This window comes from Melospiza melodia, chromosome 20, assembly GCF_035770615.1.
Source record: "Melospiza melodia melodia isolate bMelMel2 chromosome 20, bMelMel2.pri, whole genome shotgun sequence".
Lineage (NCBI taxonomy): Eukaryota > Metazoa > Chordata > Aves > Passeriformes > Passerellidae > Melospiza > Melospiza melodia.
Genome location: NC_086213.1, coordinates 6,421,748 through 6,439,997, shown reverse-complemented (window position 1 = coordinate 6,439,997; position 18,250 = coordinate 6,421,748). Strand labels below are relative to the sequence as shown.

Sequence of the window (18,250 nt, the reverse complement as noted above, 5' to 3'; positions counted from 1 at the left end):
CTTGTTCATGAGCCAGCAGTGTGTTCACCTGAAGAAAGTTGTTTCAGGTGCTGTGATACAGTGAAATAATTGCCCAGTTGGTTTCAGCTGGGTGTTCATTAGCCTTGGGACAAGCTCCAGCTGCTGGGCAGTGTCAGCCCTCAGCCCTGTTCTGGCTCCAGCACACAGGGAATTCTGGAACCAGTGGGGCAGGGAGTCCTTGCTTCCCAGGGGTTGATGTGTGGAGTGATGGAGCCCCAAGCAGGCTCCAGGTTGGTGTTTCCATGTTTCAGTGTGGATCTGGGGCCACAGCAGAGAGAACCTGGCTGTGGGGGTCCCATTCTGGTACAGAAGAGGGGGCTGGGTGCTCTTGGGAGGCTGTGGTGTCCAGAACACTCTGGAATTGTCTCATGCCTGGCAGTGCTTTCCTTTTAGCTTTAGTTGTGGTTTTCAATGTGTGATTTCCCCTAAGGGCCAGAAAATGGCCTGGCCTTTTTTGTTTGCTGCTCCAGGTGCTCCTCAGCTCTCGTGGTGTGTGTGGGGAAGCTTTCTCTGCTGCCACAGTGGTCTGGCCGGGCCCTGCAGCCCCTGCCTGGACCATGGTGTGCCCTGGAGGCTCTGGGTGCTCTGGGAGTGCATCCCTGCCCTCAGCTAAGGAGGGTGCCTGACAGGGCACTGGCACAGAGGCTCTGCCTTCTCTCAAACCAAAGCAGGCAGCCTTCCTTCTCCTGCCTTAGTGGGAGCTTATTCAAGTTCAGGCTTCTCTGGGGATATTCATTTCCAGAAGATTTAAGAAGAGGTGATTTACATTCTGGACTGTTACTTTACTGTGGTGTTGGAGTGTTATTGGCTGTAGGGGTGTCCAGGTGCTGCCATCTCCTGCCCAAACCCCACTGTGACCTGCTCCTGTCCTCTTGCTTTTGCAACTTTAAAGGAAAGTATTTGATTTTGCTCTCACTTACTCTTCTGTTTCAAATTTACCTTTTGATGCCCTCTTTTTTGTAATCCACATCAAACAAGTGATTTGACAGTTTTCCTAATGCCTGTGCCTTGCTGCTGCCTCTTTTCTGACATCAGACTTGATGAAGCTATTTTGGGGTAACTGTGATTTGAGGGCTTTCAGATCCCAGTCTTAACTTTGAGGAGAATTAAAGCAGCTGTACAATTTATTGGTCAGAAAATGCAATTAATCATACACAGTCAGTGGCTTTGTGGACAATTGCTCACAAAGTAAAGGAGAAAGAAGAAGTTGTCTGCAGCCTGGAGGGCAGAGCATGGCAGCTCTAGCTCCTCTGTGGATAAATAAGTATTTTTTAAATTCTCAGCCCTGAAAAAAGGATGGATATGTACAAATATAGGATTCTTAAATTTTCACTGTGTTTTTCTAAGGAACTTTTAGTGTCAGTCCAGGCATCTGGCTCCCAACTGCACTTTCCAGGTGTGTCAGGAGGTTGCAATGTTTGGGATAAAGCAAGCTTAGACACTGTGCACTGCAAGGCAGCAAGGGGTTTTCAGGGAATGGTTTCAAGTCCTTAAAATAATAAGGACAAAATTCATACCATAAAACTATTGTTTTAATATCCCTCTAATAAGAAAAAGAATCCGTTGTGTTCAATTAGTTTTTTTGTAGGATCTTCTTCCCCAAATCCCAAAGTAATTGTTACTGGCAGTTTGATTTCCAGTTTGATTTTTACATTTGTGGTATATTTTGAAGTCTGTAGGGGGCAGTTTAACTTTAAACAAGATGTACATTAGTGCATACATTCCAAACTCTGTTAGGAGTTGCAATATCTTGGCATTGTTTTCATGTACAGTTTGAAAGCAGAACAGGTTCCACTGGGTATTTATCCAAACCTCCCAAAAAATGGAAACAACACCTGAATCCATCAGTTGTTCCCTTTCTCTGCCAATGTTGTGGAGTTTAAATGTAGTTGAGTTTTCATAATTCTCATCTGATTTTTTATATGTAAGTAAATGTAATGTTTTCTTTAAGTCATTTATAGTAACTGAGAAATTGGCATTCATAAAGTTTATGGGAAGCCCTAAATATTACATTGCCAAGGTATTCAGCTACATTTTTAGACATCTCAAAAGTTATTTGAGGTAATTAAGGTCCCAGAGGAAGCACCTGAAAGACAGCTAATGTCAGCTGCAGGTGATTAGGTGCCAAAGTGAAGGCCTGATTTTTCTGTGTTACAGAGAAAAAGTACCTGTAAAAGGGCACAGATCTTTTGTTACAGAAGGTTATTTGACATTGCCATTTCTTTGCATTTCTGTTAATAGATGCCTTTTATTTAATCAGTTGTTTTAATTTTAGCACACAAGTCTCAGTGAAGGTAGTGGAAGTATTGTTGAAGGTGTGTGCCAAAGTGTTCTGCGGGCTGCAGACCAGTGCTCAACATTTCTCCCACCTCACCTTTCATGCAGCCAGAATCGAAAATAACATATATTCTGTATATGTTCTGTACATTCCACTGAGGGAGATGACATCCTAACCAAGGCAGCTGTGAGGCACTGAGAAAGCAAAGAAAGGATTCTGAAATATCTGTAAAAAAGAGTTCCTGCATGGTGTGACCAGAGTACTGGCACACATTTGCTCTGTTGTGGTTTGGCCCTGGCTGAAATGCCAGGTACCCACAAAAACTGTTCACTCACTGTTCTCTGCTGCAGCTGGGCAGAGGAGGGGGAAAAACAGGTTCATGAGTTGAGATAAAGGCTGGGAGAAAACACTTTAAGGGCAAAACAGGCTCAAATTTAAAGGTATAAAGTAAATTTATTATTAACAGAGTCAGAGGAGTCAAACTGTGCCTCTGACTGCCCTTTGTTCCTGGTGTAATTCCTTAGTGTGTGCAAAGTGAATGTACAGCACAGCTGTGCAAGATTAGCAACATTTGCATTATTGTTCTTGTCCTGAGCTGGCAGCTCGAGGTGTTCAACTCTGAGGAGTAGGGAGATCATTTGGAAGCCATTTCATGTACCTTCCTGGTGGTTTCTGATAGTTATATCATCTGATCAGAAAAGAATACAGAAATGAGACTGATTAAAAACCTGCAGAGAGGGACTTCTCAAAAGCCTGTCAACTTCACTTTTTGAACTGGGTTGAAAGAAATGTAAATAAAATAAAATCAGTCTGAACATCGTGTTGAATGTTTTTTGGAATCCTGGTCTGATCTGCATATTGTGTTCAGTTTTTTGTTGGTGCAAAGAGAAGTGGATCTTGTAGGAAAACTGGATATTGGTAATCTTGGAAGACTCTGGTGAGGGTGTGAGCAATTTGTGAGTTTTGGAACTTTATAGGTACAGTGGAGCTCAGTGGATCACGTGAAGCCTTGTGCTGGGGCTGTGTGAAGGGCTGGCTGCTTGGAGCTGGGTGAGGTTTCTCCACTTGGATTTTATTCCAAGATCTGGCTCACATTTGTAGCCAGAGTGATTTCTTTGGGCTGGTATTTCAGGAATGGTGTGAGCTGTGCTGCATGCAGGAGTGTCAGGGGGCTGGGAGCACCTGTCAGAGTGGGACACAGCCCAAGTCAAATTCTGATTTGTTACTAAAGGAAACTTACACCTGGGGACTGCAGGAAGTCCTCAGGCCTCGATCTTGATTATTTTTGGTCTTGAAAGCTGAGCTTGTGGCAGTGACTGGCACCAGAGGGAGCTTCACTTGTGTGTCAGTGCCTCTGCTCTGGCAGAGCTGTGGGGAGTCAGGGAGGGCACAGGACACAGGGCCTGGCTGGAGCTGCTCTGCTGGGCAAGGGGGGCTTGTGCCAGCAGCTCCAGCAGCTCTGGCCTGAAGGAGGAGGGCACTGCTGGACTGAGTGAGCTTTGTTGTACCCCTCTTCCCCCCATAATTAGTTGTCTGTACTCTTAGTCTGGAGCTGTCTAATTCTGTAATCTCAGTTACTAATTCTGCTGTTAGGTGATTCTCACTTGAAAGTTGGTGCCTGCCCTCCAAAACCAAATGAATCTTTGACTTTCAAGCTCTGATTTGGTGTATTCCTTATCCTCACAGGGTTTATGGGTAGCTGTGAGTGTTGCATAAGATTTCACATGATTTGTTCATGCCAGAGCACTTTGCAAGACACTCGAGAGTCTCCCTGGATGGTCTCAATTTTTTCCCTTCAGTTCAATAGCAGCCAAGCAAGACCCACAGTTAAATCCTGTAGGAAGCTTGCAGAATCCAGAGTGTTTCTGTGTATATCCTAAAGACAGGAGTTAAAAAAACCAGCTTTGCTCTCTGCTTTGGAAATGCTGACCTGCTGCATGTGAACTCTCTGCAGACATTATCCCCACTTGATCTTACACCAGATTTCTCATGGGGTTTTTATTTATTAAAACCTTTATATTAAAAGTGTTCACGCTGTGTAAGGAAACTAATGGGCTTTGTTTAAATGATTGGTTTGCTATAATTTTGTATTTCTTGTATGTGCAGAGGTTTTTATTACATTAATTGATTTGCTTCTCTTCTTGGGGCAGGACAGAAATACCTGGAGTCTGACCCATTTTGTGCCATGTCCCGTTCCCTCCCTTCCCCCCATGTAACATAACAATCCATTTCCCACTTCATCACTGAGGAAAGTGAAATTTCTTTCCTTTGTGAAAACTGAAACATAATGAAACCTTTTATTTCCTGAATTATTGTTACAAAGTAGTTCAGAATTGCGGATGGCAGCACCAGCGAAGTGTGGCTGTTGCCTGGCATTTCAGTAACCTTTTCTCAGCTGAACTTTTTCTTCTGGTCTCTTTTTGTGGTAGGATTTGAGCTTCACAGAAGAGTAACTTGGGCTACAGGATGAGAAGTTACACTGTGGAATCATTCAGAGATTTAGAGAGATTAGAGCAGCTCCCAGTTCTAGACCATCAGTGCCTTTCTTTAAAACCCACTGGCAGCAGTAGCAGAGCAGTTGGTTGACTTGAACACTGAACTGAGATGGTTGTAATTGCCTTTGGTTTTTCCTCTTGGTGAGAGCTGTGTGTAAAACGGGTCCTGTTAGGGCTGGCCCTGTGCCAAAGCCAACACCCATAAAACTGTGCACAGCTCTTGAACTGGACAGGGAAACCTCTGCACACTTACTGCAGCTCTGTACATTTTTAGTTGATTAAAATGAGGATTAAAAACATGAAGTGTGCTTTGTTTTCTTTTTTCTTGTGGCTTTGTAGCAAGGAATATTTAAGCAAATACTTTGCTGTGATGTGAGTCACTCTGTGGGTAGAATGAAGTGAAAACATTTTCAATACAGTTCATTTCAAGTTAAATTGGGTCAGCAGTGGCAAATCCGTGGTTCACCTTAGGTTGTTGACAACTTTCTGTAATATTCATGTGCTTTTATATTTTTTAATCAAGATTCTCATTAGATGTTAGGCAAACATCTTTCCTATTCCTTTGCTTCTTTTCAGCTGGACCTCATTGTGGGGTTGTGACAGATGAGTAATGCAATGATTGACTCTCACAATTAACAGACAAATATCATGGATATAGGTTAAGAAAAGGGATTTTTTTACCCCCTGAGTTGTTTTCAAGGGACAGCTGGGGTTGGGATATTTGGGAGGATCAGCTTGTCACTGTGTGACATCTGACCTCCAGTCAAGGTTTGAGAAAGTAAACTCCACCACTGGATGGTGAAGAAGGAGTCAATGGACAGAGTTTTTGGGAGGGATTAAAAGGCAAAACCTCCATTTTGTGGGGAAGCACATGGTGGGGAAAATCCTTTCCTCCTGGTGCTGTAACCTTTTCTCTATTCAGTCTTCTGTTGTATTTTTGATAAGGTTTAATAAACCTATCTAAATTATGAAAAGTGAGTGGCTATTTCTCACAGGGTGAACTTTGAAGAATTTCTAAAGACCCATAATTTTACCTCTTGAATTCTAGTTAAAATCCCATTTATTTGTAATGAAACAAGTAAGAAAACACTGTCAGTTATTTGTGTGGTGACAGATCCCTCTGTTTACATGATTCCCAGCCTGGCAATGAGCCACAGGACAGGACGGGAGGGTGTGTGCTTGGTCTCAGAGCTCAGAATTTCCCTGCCGGAGCCCATTAACACCGATAAATGTTTCCTTTTGTCTCCTGTGTCCTGCAGCGAGCACTTGTCGTGTGCCTTCACGTTCTTCCTGCACGGGGAGAGCAACGTGTGCACGAGCGTGGAGATCGCCCAGCACCAGCCCATCTACCTGATCACCGAGGAGCACATCCAGATGGCCCAGAACTCCCCCTCGCCCTTCCAAGGTACCGAGCTGCCCTGGGGGATGGTTCTCCAGAGCTTGCTGTCTGTTCACATTGTTGGTAACCTTCCATGCCAAACCAATCCATCATTTCAGTTTAAAAAGTCTCAGTATTTAAGAAAGTCAGTGCACACGTGTGGTTTTCTGACATGGTCTCTCTGTGAATCCTCTGAGGATCCAAATACTGAGCTTATCTGGTTCAGGACTGATTTTCATTCATACATTGGCAACTATTTACTGGTTTATTTTAAAAACACGGGGTGGGTGTGGAAATGTAGCAGAAACATTGAAAAACTTCAAGTATCTGTGACTATTTATTTGCCAGTGTAAGAAATTAAAATTTTACAGAATTAAGTTGACGGCTTAGTAAATTCATAATGCAGTTTTCATGTGATGCTCTAAAAAAAAAAAAAAGAAAAACATTAAGAATTTTGAGTCATTGCATTATGCTGTCTTTACTACAGTCTGAAATTATAATTTCAAAGCAATTAAAGCAAGAAATCTTAGTAAAGTTCAACACAAAGTAAAAAAAAACACCCAGAGACACATGAAATGATCATTTATAGAGATGTTAATTTATAGAAGCTTTATTGAAAACATTTTGTGTCTACATATAAAGCTTTGACAGAGGCTCAGGCACTTCAGTCATACATTTTATTTCAGTGAGCTGAATTCTTGACTCAAATACAACTAAAAACGAAATTGAGTCAGAATGGAAATACCTGTTGTTAAGCAAGTCATTTTCCTTGTTTGTTGTGACTCTTGTTTATGTATTATCTATCCTTTTTAAAGCTGAGAAGTTTCAAATGTCACTGTCCTCTCTTCTTTCCATGCGTGCTCATCCCTGAATGCTATTTCACTACACTGGGGTTGCTGGAATTTCATTCACAGTGAAAATGATGAACCCAAACTGCCACAGAGTCCTGTGTCAGCTCAGGAGGGCTCAGTGCTCTGTGCCTTTGGATTCACACCTGCACTGGGTTTTGCAGTGGCTTTCCCTGGACCCTTCAGTCCTCAGGCAGTGGAGGAGTGGCTCAGGCAGAGCTGGAGCAGCCCTGCTGTGGGAGTGTTGCTTGTTCTCCTGCAGTGCTGCTGAGTCCTTCAGGGCTGCTCTTTGTTGTGTTGCAGTGCTGGTGAGCCCTTACGGCCTGAACGGGACCCTGACGGGCCAGTCGTACAAGATGTCAGACCCTGCCACTCGGAAGCTGATGGAGGAGTGGCAGTACTTCTACCCCATGGTGCTGAAGAAAAAGGAAGGCATGAAAGAGGAGGAAGAGCTGGGATATGACAACGATTTCCCTGTGGCAGTTGAAGTCATTGTTGGTAAGTTTCAATATTCTGCCTGAAGGATTATTTTCCTCCTCATGATTTGAAAAAAAAAAAAAGTCATCTAATTAATCAGAAAGAGCCATTATAATTTTCCTATATTCTCTTGTAGCTCTCTTGACACCAGAACATCTGAGTAGTTCTGTTGCCTCAAGCTTTTGTACTCCCTGTATCCCTGATGCCATTATTCACTGGATTGAGCTGCTTGTTTCAGCTCTGTGCTGGTTACAGAGGGCTGGATGTGTATTAGCATGGAAATTCTTAGCTCTTTGTATTTCAGATAATAAGTTTTGTCAAATTGACATTGAAAACAAGTGGAAGTAGCTGTGGTTGCTGGATATTATCAGGTGTGTCTAAGACTTGTGGTTTTCCATCTCTCTGCAGGGGGTGTGAGGATGGTGTATCCTTCAGCCTTTGTTCTCATCTCCCAGAGTGACATCCCAGTGTCACAGAGCTCTGCCAGTGCTGCAGGCCATATAAATGTGGGACAGCAGGGGCTTGCAAGCGTGAAGGATCCTGTCAGTACCTGTGGGATGCCCCTGACTCCCCCCACCTCTCCAGAGCAGGCTGTTATGGGTAAGCAGTGGGCTGGGGAGATGGGCTCACACTCTGGGTTTTGCTTAGCTCCTGGGAGTGCACATGTGAGCAGGGACAGGGTAAAGGCAGGCAGGGGAGGAGGGCTGGGGGGGACTTTGTAGGTCTGTAGTAAAGGGAAGCCAGTGCTGTGAACACCCCTTTACACAAAACAGGGTGAATTCAGTTCAGCTCCATTTCCTGTAGGTACATCTGTGTGCAGTGCTGCAAAGCAACACAAACCTCTCACCGCTGGGCAACCTTCTGCTTGAACTTGGAGATTTTTTTAACCTGTTGGGCAGCACTTGCTAAAATTCACAGAGCAATAGAAGTGTCAAAGACACAAAGACCCTACAAGTTTTTGTGAGACTGTGCAGCCAGGTGGGGCTAAAGAATCCTTGTTATGCCCTCATTGAGGAGCTCCCAAGCTTAGCCTTTATGAGACAGTTCTGTCACATCAACAGGGTCAGTCCTGGCATAACAGAGCCATTGAGGTTGGAACTCTAAGATCATCAAGTCTAACCTTTGAACCTTGATGCAAAGGCAAAGAAAACATGTCTGGATTATTTGTCCATGATTCGAGCCTATAGAGGAAGACAATCAAAGTATTTAGTATTTACTGCTAATAAGTCAGAATATGAGATGTAAATTCACTTGGAATGGTGTTTTTCAAAGGAACTGAGAGTTAAAATAAGCCAGAAGCCAATTAATGACTAACTGAAGCAAGACAATCACTATTTAAATAACAATCTCTGTTCAAGTGTTGATGCATATTTTAATGTGCTATTGTATTTTTAAGATTTTCAAAACCCTTTACACTTGTACAGTATTACAAGGAGGATTCTATTTTTAAATATTCATAAACTGTATTTTCTATAAAAGTGTTCATGTTGTCCAATCTGGCAGTCACAGCTTCTGTTTGATCTCTGCTGTTGTTTGAGGGCAGCATGAATTTGTATCAGAGGGATGCCTCTCCAGCAAACAATGAAAGAATTCTTTTTTTATCAAAAACCATTTTAAAAGACCTTGAAAAACTGGAGAAATGGATTGGAAAAGCATGTCATGCAGTCCAGAATCACTAATGGGACCCAGAAACTGGATTAGTGTGAGGCACAGGAATAATACTTCAGTTCTGCCCAATACTGTTTAAAATATGGGTTTAGTGCCATGTCCAGTATGGAGCACCTAAAGATGTGGACAAACTGACTGGAGTTCAAGAAAGTACAGTGAGAGTGAGCCTGGATTTTGCAAGCAGGACCTCCAGGAAAGGATGAATATAATTGAGGTGGTTTAGTCTGGAGAAGTGGAATTTCAAGGAGAAAAAGAATAGACTTTTATCTGCAACCAGTATGTAATGAATCTAAACTGGAGTGAAGCAAAACTAGGTTAAACAGGAGGAATAACTTGCTCTGAGGAAGGATAATGAAATGTGGGAATAAGTTGGATATTGGGAAGCTACAGAAGTTCCATTAGCAGATGGGTGATGGGTTTTGGGAGGTTTGGTGGGGGCATTTTGTAAGGTTGTTTTTAAGAAACAGATTAGTTAAATTGGTTGATCCAGCTTTAAAGCAAGGACTGGACTAGATGATCTCTTCAGTTCTCTTTTAATCACATTTTCCATGGTTGTGTCTAAAGTATGTAACAAAACAAGTTGTTACTGGAACTGGTGAGTGGCATTTTTCACCAGTGGAACCAGTCTGGACTGCAGGGGTTGTGTGGTGGCCTCTGGTGGGGGCTGCTGTGTCCTCCATTCACTGCACCATTACCTGCCAGAGGTATCTCTCTGTGTTCCAGGACTGTGCCAGGGATGTTCATGGACAAAAATTAATGTCAGTGTGTGAGAACAAAGTGGTTTTACCTGCTGTGCAGTTCTGTCTCCTGTTATGCTGTATATTGCTGTACTGTATGCTATAAAAATATTACATAATTATAGAAAGCAATAGTTAATGCATTCCAATGTAACTTGAAAGCCCTGGTAGTTCCTTGGTTATCCTCTTGTGCCTCCTGTCCTTCCCTTCCCATCAGACTTATCCTTGTTTTCCTCCTGCTGTTGACACGTGATGCCTCTGTGTCCATGTGATGTTTGTCTATATACACATTCCTTCTCCCCTTCTCCAAAGGAGGGCACATTTGCCAATTCTGAAGTTCTGACCTGTTTGTTTTTTGATTATCTGTCAAGTTCCCACTTGCTGGAGAACATTTGAAAGCCAGTGAAGTACATGGTTAGAGGCACAAGCCTCAGTATGGCCAGGGGTTTCCATGTTTGACTTTACGGAAAGATAAACAGGGAAGATCTAACTGGAGAAAGAAATACATAACGTGAACAATCAAAGATGCAGGGTTAGGCAGCTTGTGCACCATTTCAGAAGTTGTGTTTTGCAAATCACCTGGCAGCCAGCAGCAGGATTCCCTGTTAGCTGCAGTGCTGTGCAGCTCTGAGTCCCCTCAGCACTTCACACTTGAGGCTGCTTGGATTGCGTCAGCGGGAGGACGAAGTGTTCTGTACCCTGGTGTGACCTTGTGAAAATGCAGCAGATCCCTCCTGGCTGTTCCAGCCCAGAGCAGCGACTCCTGCCCGGGCCAGCGGACCCAAAGCTCCCTCTGCTGCTGCAGCTCGGCCTTGGCAGGATGGATGTGCTGGAGTTCAGCTAAACAGAAACACATTGCAGGGCAGGAACTTGCATCTGCTTGTACAATAGCTGGGAAAAGCTGCTGTGTCACAGGAAGGAATGGAGTGGAGAGAGTTTTCAGGCTCTCAAACATGTTGAAGTAATATCTTCATTTGTTATCTCTTTGATAACCACACAGAAAATACATACTGAGAATATCATATGCTGTGTTTATAGTGTATCTACTGGTGATAAGCTGTTGGAAATTTCGGTAGGAGTGTAGATCTCAACTGGAAAATCTCACCAAAGCCAGTTTTGATTTTAGTATTTCAGTTCAAGCATATTGTAAAGAAATGGCACAGAATCCCAGAGTGGTTTGGGTTGGAAATGACCTCAGCCTCAATCCACCCCCTGCCATGGGCAGGGACACCTTCCACTATCCCAGACTGCTCCAAGCTCTGTCCAGCCTGGCCTTGGACACTGCCAGGGATGCAGAGGCAGCCACAGCCTCTGTGCCAGGGCCTGCCCACCCTCCCAGGGAACAATTCCTTACCAATCTTTCCCTACCCTCTGGCAGTGGGAAGCCATTCCCTGTGTCCTGTCCCTCTGTCCCTTGTCCCCCTCTCTCCTGGAGCTCCTTTAGGCACTGCAAGGGGCTCTGAACTCTCCCTGGAGCCTTCTCTTCCCCAGACTGAGCCCCCCAGCTCTCCTAGCTTGTGTCTGTAGGAAAGCATCAGTGATCCATTCATTTCCTTAGGGAGGTTTAATACTGAGTCAAAAGAACTGATCCTTGCTTTGAAATATTCTACATAAATTATTATTAGTTTTCTTAATAGATGCTTTTAGGACCATCCATATCACAATAAATTTTGTCTTTAAAGCAACTCACCAAAGACTATATAAATTCAAGTTTAACATACAGGATAATAATGAAAAAGCTCTGTCTTCACTATTTCTTAGTGTTTCAGTCCAGAGCTGAAGGGGCTATCTAAAGTACCTCCATTTATTAGGGAGTGTATTTTTTATAGATACACAGAGAAATAGAATATACAGAATGTATCACATCACATGAGGTGCAGTACTTGCACAATTCTATTGCCCATGCCTGTGGTACAACCCAGTGCCATCTCTGTTACCTCCAAGGAAGTGTTGCTTTAAATGTGTTTGTAAGGATGCTCTGAGCATTCCCAGTGAATGTGAACATTGGTGTAGTCAGCAGCCTGCTAAGAGACTTCCAGGAAAAAATAGCAAGTGACAATATGAAGAACAGTTCTGACATTAATGCTTTATTTCTCTTGCAGGAGAAAGTGGCTGCTCTCAGAGCAGCATCAGCCACCCAGCTGTGCAGGAGGGGACAGTCAGTGTCCACAGTCCAAAGAAATCAAGCAAGATCACTCCCAAATTTCACAACCGTATTGTTCACCGTGTGTGGAAGGAATGCATCCTCAACAGGGCACAGTCCAAGTATGGCAGCAGTCCTCATGCTTTGCTTATTTGTAACACATAATATACAGCTAAAATTGTCATCGTTTGCCTTAATGTTATTCTTTACAGGGTTCCTTTGCCACCAGTCAGAGCTAATGATGCCAAACATCATTATCAAAGAAAATGTATTATTAAAGAAAATTTATCCCTCTGTTCAGCTGAGAACTCCTGACAGTTCCCATTGAATTTGCAGTTGTGTACCCTAATTGTGACAGTCCTTGAGGTCACACATCCATAGGTTGTGCCTTCAGCCAAGTGCTCTCAGATTTAGAGATGACAACTCCCATCTCCTGTTGTAGTTACTGTACTGAAAGCTGGGTGACTGAAGAACACATATATTTGATATTTAGGGCTCTAAGGGGAGTATTTGTGAAGCCTTACATGAGTTGGACTAAAATTTCAATTGACAAGTGTGTATAAATTGATGTTAGTATCATAGACCTTTAGTACTGGAGATTTAAAGTGTATCATGGCATGGTGAGCCCTGAAATATTTATTCTTTCCTATATCCATGCAATTTCCTCATTTGGTATGTCAGACTAATTTCCAGAAACAGTTTAAATGGCTTTCCCCTTGTTTCTTGTACTTGGACTCCAGACAGAGTTATGTGACACAGAGCTGAGACCTTCCTCCTACATAAATCAAACTGTAAATTTAAGGAGTAGTGCAGGGATCTGCTGTCAATTTCAAAGGTCAGGTAGAAGGAAGTAATTTATCTGAGGGGAACATATATGAATTATGTACATTTTAAAAATTTTGTTCTTCAAAAGGTGGTGATTACTAAAATAATTTTCTCTTCTTCAGGAGGAATCAAATTACAGCTGCAAATTTGGAGGAGGAAGTTCCTAACAATAGTGTTTCATGGGATTTTGTGGATCCAGTCCAAAGAGTCAGTTGTTCTTGTTCCAGGTGAGCTTTGAAGAGAATAAACATTTGTCATATTGTGAGGCCCCTGCTTAATTCAGGCAGAGATACATTACAGAAGGGAGTTATCTCAGCTTCAGCTGAGACACGAGGAAATTGTAATATCAAACCTGTGATCACATTTGGGGGATGAATCTGCATCTCAGCCCACTGTCACTTGCAGGAGCCAATCCAAATGGGAAAATTATGGTATTGTGGCCAGGATCACTCCAACAGTTCCCATTCATAAAGAACTCATCCTGCAGCTTTTCAGAGCTGTAACCTTTGGTTAAGTGGTTAAGGCCTGTGGTGAAGAGGGCAGGGTGTTCCTAAGTTTGTGATCATCCTGGTATTTGGAGGAAAAGGGAAAACATCCCTGCAAAACACTTCATGTGCCTCTGGTTGATTGCCATGGCACCAAACCCACACAAGAGAATATGAAACATTGGGAGCCTGGTCACCCTCTGCCACTGGATCAGAAAGAATTTACAGCTCACTCACAAACACTTTAGGAGGTTATTAAAGTTATCTGTCATCTTTGGGTGGTTAGAATTCCAGAACTCCTCACTCAGGAAAGGCAAACCATCATCACCAATATGCTTAACCATTCTTAAAACTATCAGAGAGATGTTACAGGGCTAGAAAAGCCCCCAGTTTGCAGTAAATAGTCCTGTGAAACACTTCTACTGAAATTCTTAATTCCCAAGGTCACCATCTACTTGTAAGATAGGTGATAAAGGCACCTTGACCAAAAGAAGTTATTCCTCTAGGATGCAGTTCTTTGTGTAGTCAGAGGAAGGGATGAAGAGATGGATGTTCAACCTTAGAAGATGCTTTCTGTAGCTCTTCCCCCTATTATACACATTGTTTGTATTTATATACTCAAGAATTTGGAACAGATAAGTGTTTTGTCAGAATGCCAAGTGTTTCCTGTGGAAAACTGAGGTCCAGCTTTGCCTGGAAAATGTGGGGATCACCAGTGGGCAGTGGGAGCCTGGTTCTATGGATAGGTTCAGCTGCACTTGGAATTTCACACTGTCTGTTCATCCCTTCAGTGATAACTGCATCATGCTGGAATTGGTAAACACAGCAGCTGAGAAATGGAAACATTATCCTTAAAATGAAGGCAGTAGCTGGTTTCAAACAGCAATAAGTTTTTTGTGTGTAGCTGCAGAACCTGAGCAGCTACTGGCATATAGAAATGGTTTTAGTCATTTCTGTGCCCATTCCATGTACTGGATAAATGTCAGGATATGATCTTAGATCTGGAGTCTCAAAGGGCTGTCTGGTACTCAGCATCAAATTCAGTCTCCTGCAGACCCAGCTTGGTGTGTGAGGAGCAAAATGTCTGAAATAATTCTCTGCAGTCAGTTAAAATATGGTGAATGATGGAGAATTAAGGCAATGAAATGTTACAAGAACATGCTTAAGGCAAATCTCCAGTTACCAGGGCATTAGCTGCACATTAGGGTGATTGCAGGCACAGACCATCTGCTGCTGCAGGGAATCTGCAGCGTGTCCTGGGAACAGCAAAGCCCTGCAGAAAGCTGGGATAACCCCACACAGCCTGGATGCTTCCAGGGAATAGGGACAGCAAGCACAAAATGTTGTGTCTGCACCCATATACAGGGTTGGGTGTCTCCAATGTAGCCCACTTCACTTGTGATCATGTAGGTTATCTTTTTAAGTAAAAAGCACATTACATGTTTTGAAATGGGTTTTTGTTGTCCTGTTGTTCATAAAATAGGAATGGAGTGATTCATTTTGAAATGGTGTTTATTTTTAAACAGGTTTCAATGTTAAGTGCAAACACATCTTTCAATTTCTGTTTAGCTTAATAAAATCAAATAAACAGCTAAACAAAAAGCCCTGAACAACAAAAAAGACCAGTAAAAGTATGGGCAGAGTTATATCCCTGTTGTCACATCATTGGGAATCATCATCAGTATGATGAAAATACTTTTTAGCAGGACCTGAAACACTGAAATTCAATCTTGTGCTTCTCAGTCTCAAAGATACTGAATGCAAAGTGAAAAAAGCCACACGAAGCCAGTAAAAAGATTGTATGTTACTGCTTTATTTTGTTTTGAATATTTAAAAATATTTATTCAAACTTCCTGCATCAGGCAGAAATTAGAAGCCTGTTAAAAGGTCAGGAGCAGACAGTGGGTGTCTCAGGGCTGTTCTTTGGCTTTGCCTTTCCCCTGCGGCGGGTGACCCGGAGCGTGCAGTGAGTGCTCTCTCCTCTCCTGCAGGCACAAGGTGTTCAAGCAGCGCTGCGCCGGTGCCTCGGGCCGGCCCCCCACGCTGCCCCAGCCCGGCTTCCCTGTGGGGACGGCGGCGGCCTCGGCACTGCCCCCTCCTGCCTCCTCAAAGCACAAAACCACCGAGCGGCAGGACAAGGGAGAGAAACTGCAGAAAAGGCCCCTGATGCCGTTCCACCATCGGCCCTCGGTGACTGAAGAGCTCTGCATGGAGCAGGAGGCGGCCGGGCAGAAGCTGGGCCTGGCCGGGTTGGAGGCCGCCCTGGAAGTCCCCAGTTCCAGGAAATACGAGAAGCCGCTCTCGCTACCTACTAGAAATGCAAGCAAGCAAATGAATATGAATCCTATGGATTCACCCCATTCCCCCACTTCCCCTCTGCCTCCCACCCTGAGCCCCCAGCCCAGAGGTCAGGAGGCAGAGAACCTGGACCCCCCTTCCGTTCCTGTGAACCCAGCACTCTACGGCAGCGGGCTGGAGCTGCAGCCACTGCCCAGCTTAGATGACAGGACAGTCGTGGTGGGACAGAGGTTACCTCTGATGGCAGAGGTCAGTGAGACAGCCTTGTACTGTGGCATAACTCAGAGCAACGAGGCCGTGGACGTGTGGAGGACCTATAGTGTCCCTTCGAGTGACGACCCCGAGTTCCGGCCGCCGGAGCTGCCGTGTGAGAGGTATGATGGCAGGATGGAGATCAACCCCGACAGCACTGCACTGAAAAGGTGAGAGAGCACTCTGAGCAGGGGAGCTGGGCAGTTCTAATCATCACCAAACTCTTAATTTCTGCTTTTCAGCTGAGAAAGGCTAAGGCTTCACCATCTCAGAGAGCACCAAATAGTTAAATAGAAACACTCTAGTGCAGGATGCTTGCCTTTTCCATATCTGGCTTTCTGTTCGACACTAAAAGAACTGATCAATCTCTGTGTAACCTATTTTTGTATTTTTTGCTAACCTAAAAATTACTGTAGCATTCTGATAATGCATTTTAAAAAATGCACCGGAGAGAGTAGTTAATGAAAATGTATAGGAAAAATTAATTGAGGAAGAGTTATTGAGTTACAAGACTATTGGGTTTAATAATTACAATGGAGTTTGCTAGGCTGAAAAGAGTTTCAGCCTGAAAAACATAGGAAGGCTTGACTTCAAAGTGTTTTCATTTATACAGTGACAAAATTGATTCTTCTTTCATTGTCCCAAAGTAGGCCTTAATACAGTAAGGTATTTAATCTTTAAATGTATCCAATACATCCTTTATTTGAGAGGGTAGTGCTTGTAACATTTCTACTTGATCAAGGGGAATGGAGTGAGCTGTGTTTGTGTGACAGCTGCAGATCATGCTGGTTTTGTTTCATGTTGGCCTTACTTGTTTATTTTCACTTCAGGCTCTTAGCACAACCTAATAAACGGTTTAAAATTTTGGAAGAGCAGAAACCAGTGCAGACCTTGAACTATCTTGACCCCTTGCCTCTACTACAACCCCCTGGAGAAGTCTGGGGGGACACCAGTGATCCTTACACCTTCGAAGATGGAGACATCAAGTACAGTTTCACTGTCAATAAAAAATGCAAACTTGGGGCTGAGAAAGATCCTTTGAAAAAGAACAAGGTAAGGTGCAAATCCAGTCTTTGGCATTAATGTTCTTGTGGGATTTATCCTGTAGCACAGTGTTTGCTCTACGACTCTCTGGAAGACACAAGTCTGTTCCACAAAACAAGATCAGACATATATATATATATATATTTAATTTTTTAAAAAAATATTATTTTATATTATTACCTGCATGATGTTCCTTATGTATCTTATCCTTTACGGAGCTGTTTTGGTGTTTGGCTGTGCAAGCAAACATTCTAAAAGATGTTTTTTCTGGAGAATTTGAGGTGGTTAATTACCTGGACTGGCTGTCAGAGGTCAATGATGTCCATGGAATCTTTTGTAAATCTTATATTTAACTCTGACCCCTGAGTCTGCCTGGACATAGGAAAACATTTATTCTTACATAGCTTAAATTCATAGCCATGAAATCTCTGATTTTTTTGTATAGTCAGAAGATGGGATTGGTTCCAAGGAAATCCCCCCAGCGGGCCATTCCACACCAGTTCCTGATGGAAAAGATGCCATGTCCATTTTCAGTTCTGCTCCTAAGACTGGTGAGTTACAGCTCTAATTTGGTCTGCAAAGCAAAAATACCTATATGAAATAACATGTGGAGGGAAAAATCACATCTGAACTTTTGTCTGTAGCATCAGAGCTACAGACAGTCCCCAAGCTGGAAAAAACTTGATTTTCCTTGTCCTTTTTATAAAAACAATGATATCTATTTGAGAATATTAAATGAGCAGCAACAGCTCCTTCCTTGTTTCTTGGCTGACCCTGGCTGGTTGCTGCTCAGCCTGCAGGGCTCCAGCAGAGCAGAGGGCTCAGTGCTGGGGGGCAGAAGTGCTGTTGTGCTGCTGCCCGTGCTCAGTTTCCCTGCCCGTGCTGTGTTTCCCTGTCCGTGCTCAGTTTCCCTGTCCGTGCTCAGTTTCCCTGTCCGTGCTGTGTTTCCCTGCCCGTGCTGTGTTTCCCTGCCCGTGCTGTGTTTCCCTGTCCGTGCTGTGTTTCCCTGCCCGTGCTCAGTTTCCCTGCCCGTGCTGTGTTTCCCTGTCCGTGCTCAGTTTCCCTGCCCGTGCTCAGTTTCCCTGACTGTTCCGTTCCTCCCTGCACCGGCAGACCCGCGGCAGGAGGGCGCTGCCGGCAGGGCCGGCTCCGGCAGCCTCACCCAGGTCACCGACCTGGCCCCGTCCCTGCACGACCTCGACAACATCTTCGACAACTCCGACGAGGATGAGCTTGGGGTGAGTCCTTGTGGGGATGAGTGTTCTGTAGGCCAAGAAACAGATTCCTAGTGGGAAAGATTA

At 43.7% G+C, this 18,250-nt stretch overlaps 1 protein-coding gene across 1 annotated transcript in view; it reads left to right on the top strand.

Annotated features, from left to right (window-relative positions):
- Nucleotides 1-18,250, top strand: part of MED13L (mediator complex subunit 13L) — a 191,893-nt gene that overhangs the window by 140,643 nt on the left and 33,000 nt on the right. Inside the window, exons 5-13 of the mRNA XM_063173409.1 lie at nucleotides 6,054-6,199; nucleotides 7,324-7,518; nucleotides 7,906-8,097; nucleotides 12,005-12,167; nucleotides 12,993-13,097; nucleotides 15,347-16,075; nucleotides 16,736-16,958; nucleotides 17,395-17,500; nucleotides 18,063-18,187. Coding sequence (XP_063029479.1) covers nucleotides 6,054-6,199; nucleotides 7,324-7,518; nucleotides 7,906-8,097; nucleotides 12,005-12,167; nucleotides 12,993-13,097; nucleotides 15,347-16,075; nucleotides 16,736-16,958; nucleotides 17,395-17,500; nucleotides 18,063-18,187 — 1,984 coding nt within the window. The remainder of the gene's footprint in view (nucleotides 1-6,053; nucleotides 6,200-7,323; nucleotides 7,519-7,905; nucleotides 8,098-12,004; nucleotides 12,168-12,992; nucleotides 13,098-15,346; nucleotides 16,076-16,735; nucleotides 16,959-17,394; nucleotides 17,501-18,062; nucleotides 18,188-18,250) is intronic.